This window comes from Zootoca vivipara, chromosome 16 (genome assembly GCF_965207765.1).
Source record: "Zootoca vivipara chromosome 16, rZooViv2.hap1.1, whole genome shotgun sequence".
Classification (NCBI taxonomy): domain Eukaryota; kingdom Metazoa; phylum Chordata; class Lepidosauria; order Squamata; family Lacertidae; genus Zootoca; species Zootoca vivipara.
In genome coordinates this window covers 4385861-4398535 of record NC_142599.1, presented here as the reverse complement: position 1 = coordinate 4398535, position 12675 = coordinate 4385861, and the positions used below count along the sequence as shown (strand labels likewise).

General features: G+C 43.7%; 1 protein-coding gene across 1 annotated transcript; it reads left to right on the top strand.

Annotated features, from left to right (window-relative positions):
* Positions 1–552: 552 nt before the first annotated feature.
* OGFOD2 (2-oxoglutarate and iron dependent oxygenase domain containing 2) lies at positions 553–9924 on the top strand. The gene is made up of 7 exons (XM_035099193.3): positions 553–706; positions 1568–1624; positions 2656–2766; positions 3643–3742; positions 5225–5349; positions 7196–7453; positions 9496–9924. Exons 1-7 carry the CDS (start codon positions 563–565, stop codon positions 9769–9771), a joined length of 1071 nt encoding a protein of 356 aa, XP_034955084.1. The 5' UTR covers positions 553–562; the 3' UTR covers positions 9772–9924.
* The last annotated feature ends 2751 nt before the right edge of the window (positions 9925–12675 follow it).

The following is a 12675-nucleotide window of genomic DNA, read 5'->3' as shown; positions in this document are numbered from 1 at the left end:
AGCGATAATTCAGCTGTCACAGGCCACCACAGCCATATGGAGCATAGCCATGTTCAGAGGCAGTGTCCTTCTGAGTGACAAGGAGAGCAACAAAAGAAAAAGAAGAGGCTTATTGCTTGACTGTGGCTTCCCAGTGGCAACGGGTCAGCCACTGAGGTAGACAAGTTGCTGGGCTATGTGGACTTCAGTTCTGATCTGGCAGAGCTCTTTTTAAATTCTTACTAGCCACATGACAGTATAGAAACGGAACCTCCATGTGCAGGCATAGCCTACCCCACAGTGGGGAACAAAACTGCTGTGGCATACGGCTCTATTGCCTCCATGTGCTGCCTGTGCGCCTTTTGAGAGCGCCCGATAGGCAACTGTGGGGAAACAGGCAGCTTGAGTATGGGGCGATGTAGTACTGTAGCAGGTTTCATTCATTATTCCTCCCTGTAGGTCTCAGTGTAATTTGTCGACGCTCCCTTACGGAGAGCTCTCGTTTCCTACCGGGGCGTTTTCGCCGACGGACCCGTTGCCCCTGGAGATTTGTTCCGCTCCCCTTCGAGGTCCGACTGGAATCATGGAGCCCAGCAGTATGGGGCTGAGGCCAGGGCCGTTCCTAGCCTGCGCCTGCTTCTTCACCGACAACCTGTTCGTGCCGCGGTATGGGCTTCACCTCCGCTACCACGGGGATCCAGAGCAGCTGCGGAGGGATTATGGACCGGTAAATACATAGCGCAGTGGACGTTTTCTGGAGAGCAGAGACTTTATACACGCGCACCCTCCTCTCCCATCGTTAATCCGGATTGGAATCAGTTCCCTACACACAACGAAAACCGGGGCGGGGAGATAGTAAGCTTATTACTGTACCTGACTTCTAACAGTGCAATACTAACCGTGTCTACTCAGAAGTAAGCCCTATTGGATCCAATGAGGCTTACTCCCAGGTACGTGGGGATAGGAGGGCAGTCTCCATTCGCACACTTTTTAGGGAGTAAATCCCTCTGATTCCAGTGAACTTTTTTCCTGACTAAAAAGTAAACACGTTTAGATTCGTACTGCAGAGCTGCTTACAGTTACTGTGTTTTAGAGTTTTAAAAAAAGTTCTCAGAATGAAGCAAATACAATTGCAAATACATATAAATAGTAAGCAACCCCCAATGTTGAAATGGGCATAGTAAAGAAATGTCTCCACAGGGCTTACTTCCAGGTTAAAAGAAATAGGAGAATTGGGCTTTAATCCTATAGGAAGTCCTATTGAGCTGAATGGGGTTTACTTCTGAATGAGAATACAAAGCCTTCTCCAACAGTGTTTAAGTGCAAAGAAGGGGTACACATCTGAGACTACTGTTGCTTTAATTTTATCCAGACTGGTGTGCCATTTAAAACAAAAAACAAAAAACCCTACTGTAACTGGAGAGGTACAGAAAGAGGTCTTGCCTCTGGCCTATGTGAGTCTTGTGGGTTAGTTTCAGGGACAGTCCCAGGCTTGTCTAGACTAGATCATTGGTGTGGAAGGACTGGGACTGTAATGTATAAAAAATGTGTGTCACACATACAAACTCAGCATCTCTCTATCCTACAGGTATTAAGACAACGAGGCTGCAGAAGCGTGGAAGAATTTGAGACAGTAATCCAAGAGGTACTGTGCCTGGCTTTAAAATTCACACAAATGCATAGCTGCCAAGTTATCCCTTTTTTCAAGGGATTTTCCCTTATGCTGAATAGGCTTCCTCACGAGAAAAGGGAAAACTTGGCAGCTATGTACAAATGTGTAATGGCGGCAGGGGGAGAGCTGCTGCTTCTGGCCCCAGGTAGTTGGTGATGCAGGTCGGGTTTTCAGCTCTTCTCTCCAGAGGAAGTTGGTAAGAACAGTTACGTATGGTCTCAGGCTTGGCTTTGTAGTAAATATGTCAACAGCCAGAGACAGCCTTTGCGTTGATATGCAGAATATTCCAGTGACATAATCCGGGTTTCAGAGCACTCTGTGGGCTGCAATCCTGTACACAGGGACCTGATGAACTTCTATATAACTCGTAGGGTTTGCTACTGAATAAAAGCGCATAGAGGTGGGCTAAACATATATGAATAATATTTGATTACACAGCCCTGGCATTTCTGTTGCTTAAATATGGAGCCTGGACCTATCCACCCAAACATGGTGAAGATACTGAATCAAACCTTTGGTCCACCTAACTCCCTACTGTCTACACCAGAGGTTCAGAACCCATAGCCTGGGGGCTGAAACTGGCACCCTACGCCTCTCTATCTGCCCCTTGGTGCACTCCCAGTGCTATACTCCCTCTCCTAGCCTGCTCCACACCCTCCTCAAGTGCTTTTGTCTGGCTGTCGAGTTTCTTTCAACTGTGATAATTCCTCTTGCTAGCATAGATGGAAAGATGTATACTATATTATGTAAACCTCTGACTTTTGCATGGCTGGAATGCAGCTTCTTGTATGATTTGCACCGACTTCTCCACTAATTTTTTGCTTCTGGTCCTGCCCATGACTGATATGTGGTCTCAGGAAGGTTGTCCATGGGCTGAAAAAGGTTCCACTCCCCACCTCTGGTTTACATTGACCGACTAGGCATTGAGCATAGAACTATTTGTGTATAAATCAGGTATTCTACACTGAGTTACAGCCTTTCAGCTTCAGAATGAATTTTCCTAGGTTGAAAAAGAAGTCCAGAGGAGAAAGGAATTAGAGCACCGCTCTAGGGAAAGGAAAGCAATAATTTCCCAGAACTACAAGCCAAAGCATCCACAACTGTATACTTTACAGGTAAATAACTTGTTTCTTCTATTTGCATGCAAGTCCATAGCTAGAGATAGTTTAGAAATGGCCTCTACTCTGGTGACATTTCCATACAACAGTTTAGCAGTAGGATGGAGTCTGTACTCCTGCAAGTTGGTGCAGACTTGAAGATGGTAAGCTATCACTGGATAAAATGGGACCTGCATACTCTCTACACACTGGCTAATGTTGGTGCTGATATACTGTGGTTAATGGGGCACAGTTAATGGAGAGGGGTAAATTTTGATTTAATATTTGTATGCTGCTTTTTCAGTAGCAAGGTTTATTCTCAATCCAGCTTAAAATGACAACAAAACTTTGAGGGGGGAAAAATCACACTAAGGCTAATATATCAGCAAAGCAAAACCAAAACAGTTCAGCAAAGAAAAAAAACCAGTGCAGTTCAGTAGAAACACAACAGTTCAGAATTGTTCATTAGAAATAGTTGCTGAGTAGCAGCCCATTATCAGCTGACAACATTCCTCTGGGAAGGGGCTTCCTCACTGGGGGGTTGACAAGACTCTGCCTGTACTTTTAGCAGCACAAATAAGAAAAATACCTCTCTGCCACGAGAGTTGTCCAAAAGCAATTCTTCTACAAGGCACACAGTGCTAATCTTACTCAGCCCTCCATGGAACTTGCTCCCCCTTTTGGAAATTTGTCCTGGGCGGGTAGAGTGTCATGTAAAGAGAGGTGCACACCTTTGCAAACCCCTCATAGTTAATTCTGCGCCAGTTGCCATTTTTCACTCTGTCCAAGAACAAACTTAAAGTTGAAGCACATTAAAAACAGGTTAAATAGAAGTAGCTTGTGTGTGTGTGAAAATAATTTTTTTCCCACCCTCCTCTCCTCTTCCAATGCTAGGAATCATTTCTTGCACCAGAATTTTTAGAAACAGTCAGATACTGCGCATCCAAAGGTGCTGATCTTCAAGGCCTCTTGGACCGTGTGGAATCTATATCAGGTGGGGAGACTGGGCTAATTTATCAGAAATATGTGTTGCCCATATTAATTATTTTTAAAATATAGGTTCAGCATATGCACATTATGTATTCTTGGAGGGAATTAGTGGTATACATATTACCTTCATGTTTAAAAATATGCCCAGAAGGTACTGGCTTTTAAAAGGCCGTTTCCTACTCTGCAAAAGGAAATGTAGTAAATTTATTGCGGCCATTGGCCCATATCAAAACAGCAATTCAACATAAAACAGCCAAAGCAATACAAATTTTACAATTTAGGCAATACCAGTTTAACAACCATTAATAATCAATTGAGATCAATAAAAGTACTCCATATATTGAATAAAATAATCTATCTAAAACTTGGTTTAGATCTATCAGATAATTTTAATTTACAGCGTAGTTTTAATTCCTCTCAGTAATTATTAGTTTTAATTGGACTATCAAAAATCGTGCAGTGATCCGCTTCTCTTTTTATGAAATAAGACATTAATCAGGAATCTAGCGACCATAAGGGATCTGCTCGGTTCCTCATCATTCAATAAATAAATTAATTTGGTTTCCTGCGTCTCATCAGCAATTCTCGATAAAAGTGGATACAGAAATCTGAACCGAGCAGCCGAATGAACTGGGCAACCAAAAAGTATGTGGTGTAGAGATTCTACAGAGCCACTGTTACAGTCGCATAGAAGGGAAATCTGCAAAGGAAATGACTGCATGACCCATGTTGTCTAAGTGGCCTCTTTGGTTTTGGTTTCAAAAGATGCAGGAGATTTTATTTTAATGGTTTTTACTTCAGAAGGTTCCGATTCTGAAAATGTTGCAAATACCAACATGGTCTGTCTCCACAGTTGGGGGTAGCATATCTCTGAGTGCCAGTTGCTGGAGATTACTGTTGCATTCAGCTTCCCATACATTTGCTTGTCCACTGTGAGAACAGAATGCTCAATTAGATGGGCTCCAGCGGAGCTCTTCTTCTTATGCTCTGCTCTTCTTAACATAGATGATCTAGTCCAGCGCACTCTGTTTTGACTGGCAAAGGCTCTACACAGTCCTGGGCAAAGTCTTCCCCAGACTTTCTAATTATAATAATTTTAACCAGTGTTTTTCATCTAGGAAAAATGCTGCTGGTATCCACCATGAAGTTGTTACAATCAGTGCTACACTTTTAACCAGTGGTTTTCTTCTAGAAAAATGGTGCTGGTGCCTTGAGTACTCTCAGAAAAAAGCACTGGTTTTAACCAGAGATGTCAGGATTTGGACCTGGGTCCTTCTGCATGCAAAACATGGTCTCTGCCACTGAGCTCAGGCCCCTACCCATTAAAGAAGAACAGAGAACCAGCTTTTCTTTGCACTTACAAAACCCCTACCACCACCTTTCCCATTCTGGTCGCTAGAAGGAGATTCTCTTCCACTACAGGTGATTAAGCAAGTGGCTATGTTCTATCTTCTTCCGATTTTATTTTCCATCTTCCCCACAACAGATAAGAGAATCTACCGACTGCCAGTGTTTGCCAAGGAATTCTGTCAAGCTTTCATTGAGGAGCTAGAGAACTTTGAACAATCTGAGCTACCCAAAGGGAGGCCCAACTCTATGAATAATTATGGGGTAAGAGTCACTATTTAGGATTGTACTGTTAGACAAGTTACTTTCTCTTGAGAATCCCCCCCCTCTGTAGTAATGGGGTTAATAGCAGTTACAGTCTTATAGTATAGATCCCTGTATAATCAAGTAGTTTGAGCTAGGTGAGAAGAAGGAACCTTGTTTCATGCCTGGTGGACTTGCGAAAAATCTAAGGCATGTTGTCGTTTAGTCATGTCCGACTCTTCGTGACCCCATGGACCAGAGCACGCCAGGCACTCCTGTCTTCCACTGCCTCCCACAGTTTGGTCAAACTCATGTTCGTAGCTTCAAGAACACTGTCCAGGCATCTCGTCCTCTGTCGTCCCCTTCTCCTAGCGCCCTCAATCTTTCCCAACATCAGGGTCTTTTCCAAGCATTCTTCTCTTCTCATGAAGTGGCCAAAGTATTGGAGCCTCAGCTTCACGATCTGTCCTTCCAGTGGGGTATGATTCATGAAGAACTTTAGCACTTTTTAAAGTGCTAAAAGTTTATTTACAAAAGAAACCAGAGGCATATCTACTAGGTCTGATGGGGACGGATATTCTGCTAAATAAGAAAGAAATTTTCTTATATGCCACAGCAGCTGCCAGGATTGTATTTGCCAGTATATGGAAGAGCAAGACAATACCTTCAAAAGCCTACTGGCTATACAATGACAATTATATACCAGTATAATTATAATTATAATTATAATTATAATTATAATATAATATAATATAATATACCAATGACAAACTTAGTTGGTCTCTAAGGTGCTACTGGAAGGATTTTTTTTTATTTTGTTTCGACTACACCAGACCAACACAGCTAACCTACCTGTGGCTATACAAACTAAGTGAATTCATGAAAATGGCAAAGCTAACTGCTTACGTCAAAAACTTAGAGACAAGAATTGCAATGTTTTGAAGAATATATGGATAAACACTGTCCCAAAAAGAACATGCTGATATGCTTAGTTAGATTAAAAGAGTAAAGTGAAACAAAAATAATTAATAAAACATGTTAGAACCAAAATAAAAGGTAATACCTTAAAAGATTGCAATGTATACCATCCAATCTAACATATACGGAAGTCAAGATGGGGTGAAGGGAAGTTGGGGAGGAGGTGATGGGTTGTCATGGGGTTGGGTTCAATTATTATATGTGTAAGTTGTACTTTACTTTTTGTTTGTCTATGTATTTCTTTTTTTGGGCATTCTGCACATTCTAACTAAAAACAAAAAAACAAAGTGCTAAGGTTATTATTATGCTTACCTAGACTCACCCCATATTATAATTATATATTATTACCATTATATTATTATTTATTAAAATTGTACACTGCTCTTCAGCCATAGATCTCAGGGCGGTTCACAACTGCAATATAAAAGACACAAACACATAATAAAAATAAGAACAAAAACAGGCCAATAATCCCCCCTCCCACAACACATTTAAAAAGGCAGTGGAACCAGGTTCTATTCCTCTGCTGGGATAGTTAAATCAGTAGAGCATGAGACCCTTAATCTTAGGGTTGTGGGTTCAAACCCCATGCTGGGCAAACTATTCCTGCATTGCAGAGGGTTGGATTAGATGCCCCTTGTGGTTCCTTCCAATTCTACGATTCTATGATTTGTTGATCTTAATGTCCTAACTGGGCAAGGAAGCAAATCTTTACTATCCAAATTGAGAGAATGCAGCATGTTAGAAAATGGAGGACAGTTGTTAGCCATCGCAAGAACTTGACCACTGCAAAATGCCCTGACCCTTCTGCTAAAAAATATTCATTTTGCATTCTGTTTGGTTTCCCTTTAACTCTTTCTCTTGCATGTTCATATACCACCCACTGCAGGTTCTCTTAAACGAACTTGGGTTGGATGAAACTTTCATCACCTCTCTGCGTGAAAAATACCTACAGCCCCTCACAGCTTTGCTTTACCCGGACTGTGGGGGAGGCTGTTTGGACAGCCATAAGGCCTTTGTGGTGAAATACGCTTTGCAGGAAGACCTGGATTTGAGTTCCCACTACGACAATGCGGAAGTGACTCTCAACATTTCCCTGGGGAAAGAGTTCACCGAGGGCAACCTCTATTTCGCTGAATTCAGAAAGGTGCCTCTTCTTTTAATGGCTCACTTTCACTTTTATTATGCCTATTATTTTACAGAATTTGTAAGAAACATATGCAGTTCACGGCCACAAGATGTGTTGATGACTTGAAACAGAAAAGATGGGGGGTAAACCAGTGTGTTGGACCCCAACTCTCATAATCCCTGATAACTGCCTGGGAGTTGGATGGGAGGTCGATTCCAAGAATACCCAGATTGCACCATGTTGGCTATGCACAGACCCATGATAGTTACATGGAACTTCCCTGTATAGCGGCAGTATAATAACTCTGCTTATTGGCTGCTGGGGTGAAACAACAGAGAAAGCCTGCTGCCTCCCCCGCCTGCCCTGCTTGGTCCCTATTGAATAAGTAATGCAGAACTCAGTAGACTTTGGTCTAAGGTTCCATTTAATCCAATGGCGAGGAATGTGTGGCCCTCTGGATGTTGCTGAATTCATTCATCCCTGACCATCCCTGGGGCTGATGAACTTTGGGATAACCAGGTCTTTTCAAAAACACTTAAGCCATCTGCCATATCCACAGCTTGCAGCGGTGAGTTTCTAATGTCAAAAGATGTGCCGTGTGAAGGAATCCTTCTATTTGTCCAATATGCATTTATCCAAAGCAGTCTCATTTTACTGGACCATCATGAGTCGCAGAGGTAGCTGCTAACAGGCAGTGGCCTGGAAGAGAGCCCTCTCTGTGGCAGCCCCTAAGTCAGTGGTGTCCAAACTTCTTTCAAGAGGGCCAGATTTGATGAAGTGAAGGGTCGTGAGGGCCGACCAAACGTACAACCAAAGTTGTTAACCTTTTTTTAAGGATTGAAGTTGTTGAGGTTTTTTAAGGATTTTACCCCACCGGTCGGTTTAATCTGGCCCCTGTGGCAGTTTATTTCCTGGGGTAAAATCCAAAAAATGAAAGCAAGCCTTATCTTTGCACAGGAAACTGTTCAAGGAATGACATGCAGAGAGAAAGCACCAAACCCAATCGAACCTATTAAGAAATAGATTGTCCAACCCCCTGGAATGCAGGAAACTCTGCTGAAATTTAGGAAACGTTTGTATTTCTGCATGTGTTTATAGTATCCATATTGCTATCCAGAATACTCGAAATGGGGGGGGGGGCTCAGCTGCACACCCACCTCCCTTCATTTTTTTTGGGGGGGGGGATGCCTCTCTGCCCAGCAGCTTTTCTGCCTGCTATCTCCACTTGGCATCATCCCACTGGAATTGCATCCTCCTCCAGCCACCCCACCCCCCAAGCTTGCTGCACCCCAAGGTGTTTTGCACTCACCTGGACCCTTGCAGGGAAAGGGGTGGGGCACAATGGGAAGGGGCGGGGCTGCTTAAACCACGCCCCTTTTCCAACGGAAGCAGCATGGGGGGGTCAGTATCCAGCACACCCTTCTCTGCTTCTCTTGAACTCTTTTAACCTGTGAAACTCCCTCCGCAGAGAAGCACTGTGCCTTCATTATAAAGCATTCAGGAAGTTCTGAAGATGCACCTCTTTACCCCCCTGGCGTTTGACACCCGAAATGTGCATTTTTGTAATTTAAAGCTGTTTTAAACTGTTTGCAATATTGTGCCTTCATTGCTGTAACTTGCCCTGGGACCTTTGGGTGAAGGGCAGGTAATAAAAATTCAGCTACTTCTACTACTACTTGTATGTATGTGGTGTTAAGGAGACTACTGCTGGTCTGGATTGTCTTGAAGGGGAGAATGGCTGGACTTCAGCCAACTGAAAAACATGAAAGGGTTATAATAAGCTCAGTCAGACAGTTCCCCAAGTACAGTACTAAATATGCTGCATTGATCACCTGATTTATAAAAGTGTGAATGTTGCAACTGGAGCTGTTTGACAGTGGAATGGACTCCCTTGGAAGGTGGTGGGTTCCAAGCAGAGGTTAGATGGCCATCTGTTATAATGCTTTATTTGCGATTCCTGCATTGCAGGGGTTGGAGTAGATGACCCTCAGAGTCCCAACTCTTCAGTTCTATGATTCTAAATAATAATAACATGGTGATCTTTCTTGTTCCTTTTCAAGGACACCAACCCGGTGCCAAAGTACATCGAAGTTGAACATGTCCCCTTATATGGCTTGTTCCACCGGGGAGGACAAATTCACGGGGCGCTGCCTATCGCCTCTGGGGAGCGCTGGAACCTGATTATCTGGATGCGATCGTCCTTTGTCCGGAATCATCTTTGCCCCATGTGCAACAGAGAGCCTGAATTGGTGCAGGCAGAGGGATTTGGAGATGGCTTCACCAGGAGTTCTGAAAATGTACAGCCTGAGACTGTGGATGTGTGCTCCTTAACATAGTGGGGTGATGTGCGGCAAATCCTGTGCCTTGATTTCAGTGAAGACATTGCTAGAGTGGCTGATAACAATACTGGCAGTGGCCCCCAAGCTGTTTTCTGTTGGCCAAGCTGAGAGAATGTGTCATACATTAAAGCATTGAACACACTCTGAAAAGGTAACTGAAAAGGTTATGCAGAAGCAGATGCCACAACAGCTAATCAAAACGCTATGGTTGTGATCACAGATTGTAAAAATCAGCATTTATCCCTAAAAGACAGGTGGCTATATTGCAGTAAGGGTGGCACACAGCAGGTATTTGTCAACAGGAGCAGGAGAGCAAATCTGGGCCTGGCTACCATATTGTCAAGCCTACATGGAGGCTTACTCCTATAGATGTGACTTCCTCCCCTCCTCTGAGGCTAGGCAGAGTCAACCTAACCATGGGAGTGAGGGGCATTCTTGTATGGTGGACTTGACTTGTGGACTTATCTAAAAACGTGGCAGTTTCAAAAAGGCAGGAGCCAATTTTATTATCCTTCTAACCAGGCTGTGATTTTCCTGTCTGAACCATTGTAATGCAGTTGTCACCACTGCTAAAGCAAACAAAGCTACCCTTTTAGGGAGGACTTTTTCTGTTTTTGAAAGTAGGCCCTACAGCTCTGCATCCCCTTTTTATCCACCCGAGTCATGCAAGCTGAAACACAGGCAAAAATCATGAGGCCTCTTCTGTTTTGCACATAAAAACCAGCAGCTGCCGGCTGCATTGCCTTAGTTTTCTGTAGCTTAAAGAATAAGAAAAAGCAGGTGGCAGTTCAGACAGAGAAAGGTGAATTGGCAATAGTGTTGAGAGTAGCAAGAAGGATCTCGATTGGCTGGGTGGTTGTTCCAACTGCTGCAATCACCGAGAGACTTCTTCCAGCCTTGCATCAGTGCCAACTACATGAAATAAAAAGTGGGACTGTGGCTAGCGCAAACAGACCTACAGACTACAGGTTGCTGACTAGGCAGATGATGCCAACTTACTTTGCTTGCCAATTATGCTGGAGCTAAATTCCTGATGGGCAATTCATTTTGTATGTGCCATCTTTTGGAGGGGCTCATGTTAGACAAGATGCAGGCAGCAACAAGCGCTGGAAGTGCAAAATGGGAAAGCCCTTACGGAAGCCTATTATGTGCATGGTGAGAAAGGGAGTTAAGGAGCTCTTTGTTGGGTTCCAGGGAAAGGTGGTTCCAGGGGGTGCATTGTAGCCAACAGTCCCACCCGGAAACCAATGTCCCCACTGTGGAAGGACGTGCGGATCCAGAATTGGCCTCCACAGTCACTTACGGACTCCTTGTTGAAACCGTAGTTATGGAAGACAATCTTACTCAGCTACGAGTGATCGCCAAAGAAGAAGAAGACATGAGGATTGGAACCCATGCTAGATGTCTTGTGTGACTTACAGTTGACAGCCACCATGTGGAAGGATCAGTTGGACAGTGTTCTGGAAGCTACCAACATGAGTCTGACCAAACTGCGGGAGGCAGTGGAAGACAGGAGTGCCTGGCATGCTCTGGTCCATAGGGTCACGAAGAGTCGGACACGACTAAAGGACTAAACAACACCTTGATTTCCCAGCAAACTAATTTCATACAATTTCCAATTCAGAGGCCAGCTCACAGCTGTCTTTGCTTGGTGCAAGCCTCTAAAAGGTAAAGGTACACAGTCGCTCATCTTGCTCTATAGGCCGAGGGAGCCAGCGTTTGTCCGCAGACAGCTTCTGGGTCATGTGGCCAGCATGACTATAGAGGCAATCAAATGTCCACTTTGAACATTAATCTGCACAAATTTATTAATATGCAAAAGTAACCTGATGAAAGGAGGCAAAAAAATCTCCAGCACCATTAATTTCCTTGGGAGTGGGGCGAGAGAATGGAGTGTGTGTTTTGAAATGTCGGTGTTCTGAGTCAATTATATTTTTGTCCCACTCTATTTTTTGTCACTGAGCCTAGGGCTTGCCGATCAGAAGGTTGGTGGTTTGAATCTCTGCGACGAGGTGAGCTTCCGTTGCCCGGTCCCAGCTCCTGCCAACCTAGCAGTTAGAAAGCAGGTCAAAATGCAAGTAGATAAATAGGAACCGCTATAGCGGGAAGGTAAATGGCGTTTCCGTGCGCTGCTCTGGTTCGCCAGAAGCGGCTTAGTCATGCTGGCCACATGACCTGGAAGTTGTACACCGGCTCCCTTGGCCAGTAAAGTGAGATGAGCGCTGCAACCCCAGAGTTGTCTGCGACTGGACCTAATGGTCAGGGGTCCCTTTACCCTTTATTCTTTGTCAAAATCACATCTGGCCATTATATTTGTAGCCAAATCCCCATGGCAATTGCTAAAATGGCTGTTTTCAACAACAATACAGAGTCCTTTCACCAACCCACTGCGGTACAGTTTGACATGCATGGAAGTTATAGCATATTTTCATTAAAGTCAAGGGTAAGATAATAGTGGTACAGAATATAAATTCTATTTTGTTGCGTTTTGTGTGGAAGAAATAACCAAACTGAAGAAGCAGGACCCAAATATTCACTGTTGGTATAAGAGCTGGACTAATTAAAGGATGTAATCCTATATACACTTTCCTGGGAGGAAGCCCTATTGAACTCAATGGTGCATGCCTCCGAGTAGACATACTGTACCTTAGAGTGTACTGTACAAAATCATTATAGTAAAGCCTTTGTGGTTAACAAAGAAGAGTGTTAAACAGGGATATAGCAGGTTTTGGTTTGTTTGTTTATTTAGTGTTCAAATCCATGCTTGAACCACTGCTGACTCAAAGTCTGCTGCAAGATTCTGGGCTATGCTCAGCCTAACCTACCTTACAGTATTGTTGCAAGGATAAAAAAGTATGTTGCCTTGAGTTCTGTGATGAAAAGGTGGGATAAAAATGTAAT

Bases quoted from the DNA above. Each gene is read 5' to 3' on its own strand.
- OGFOD2 (XM_035099193.3), top strand. From the start codon at position 563: ATGGAGCCCAGCAGTATGGGGCTGAGGCCAGGGCCGTTCCTAGCCTGC. The intron at 2,767-3,642 runs GTAAATAACTTG...TTCCAATGCTAG, and splicing joins CACAACTGTATACTTTACAG to GAATCATTTCTTGCACCAGA. The intron at 7,454-9,495 runs GTGCCTCTTCTT...TTCCTTTTCAAG, and splicing joins ATTTCGCTGAATTCAGAAAG to GACACCAACCCGGTGCCAAA.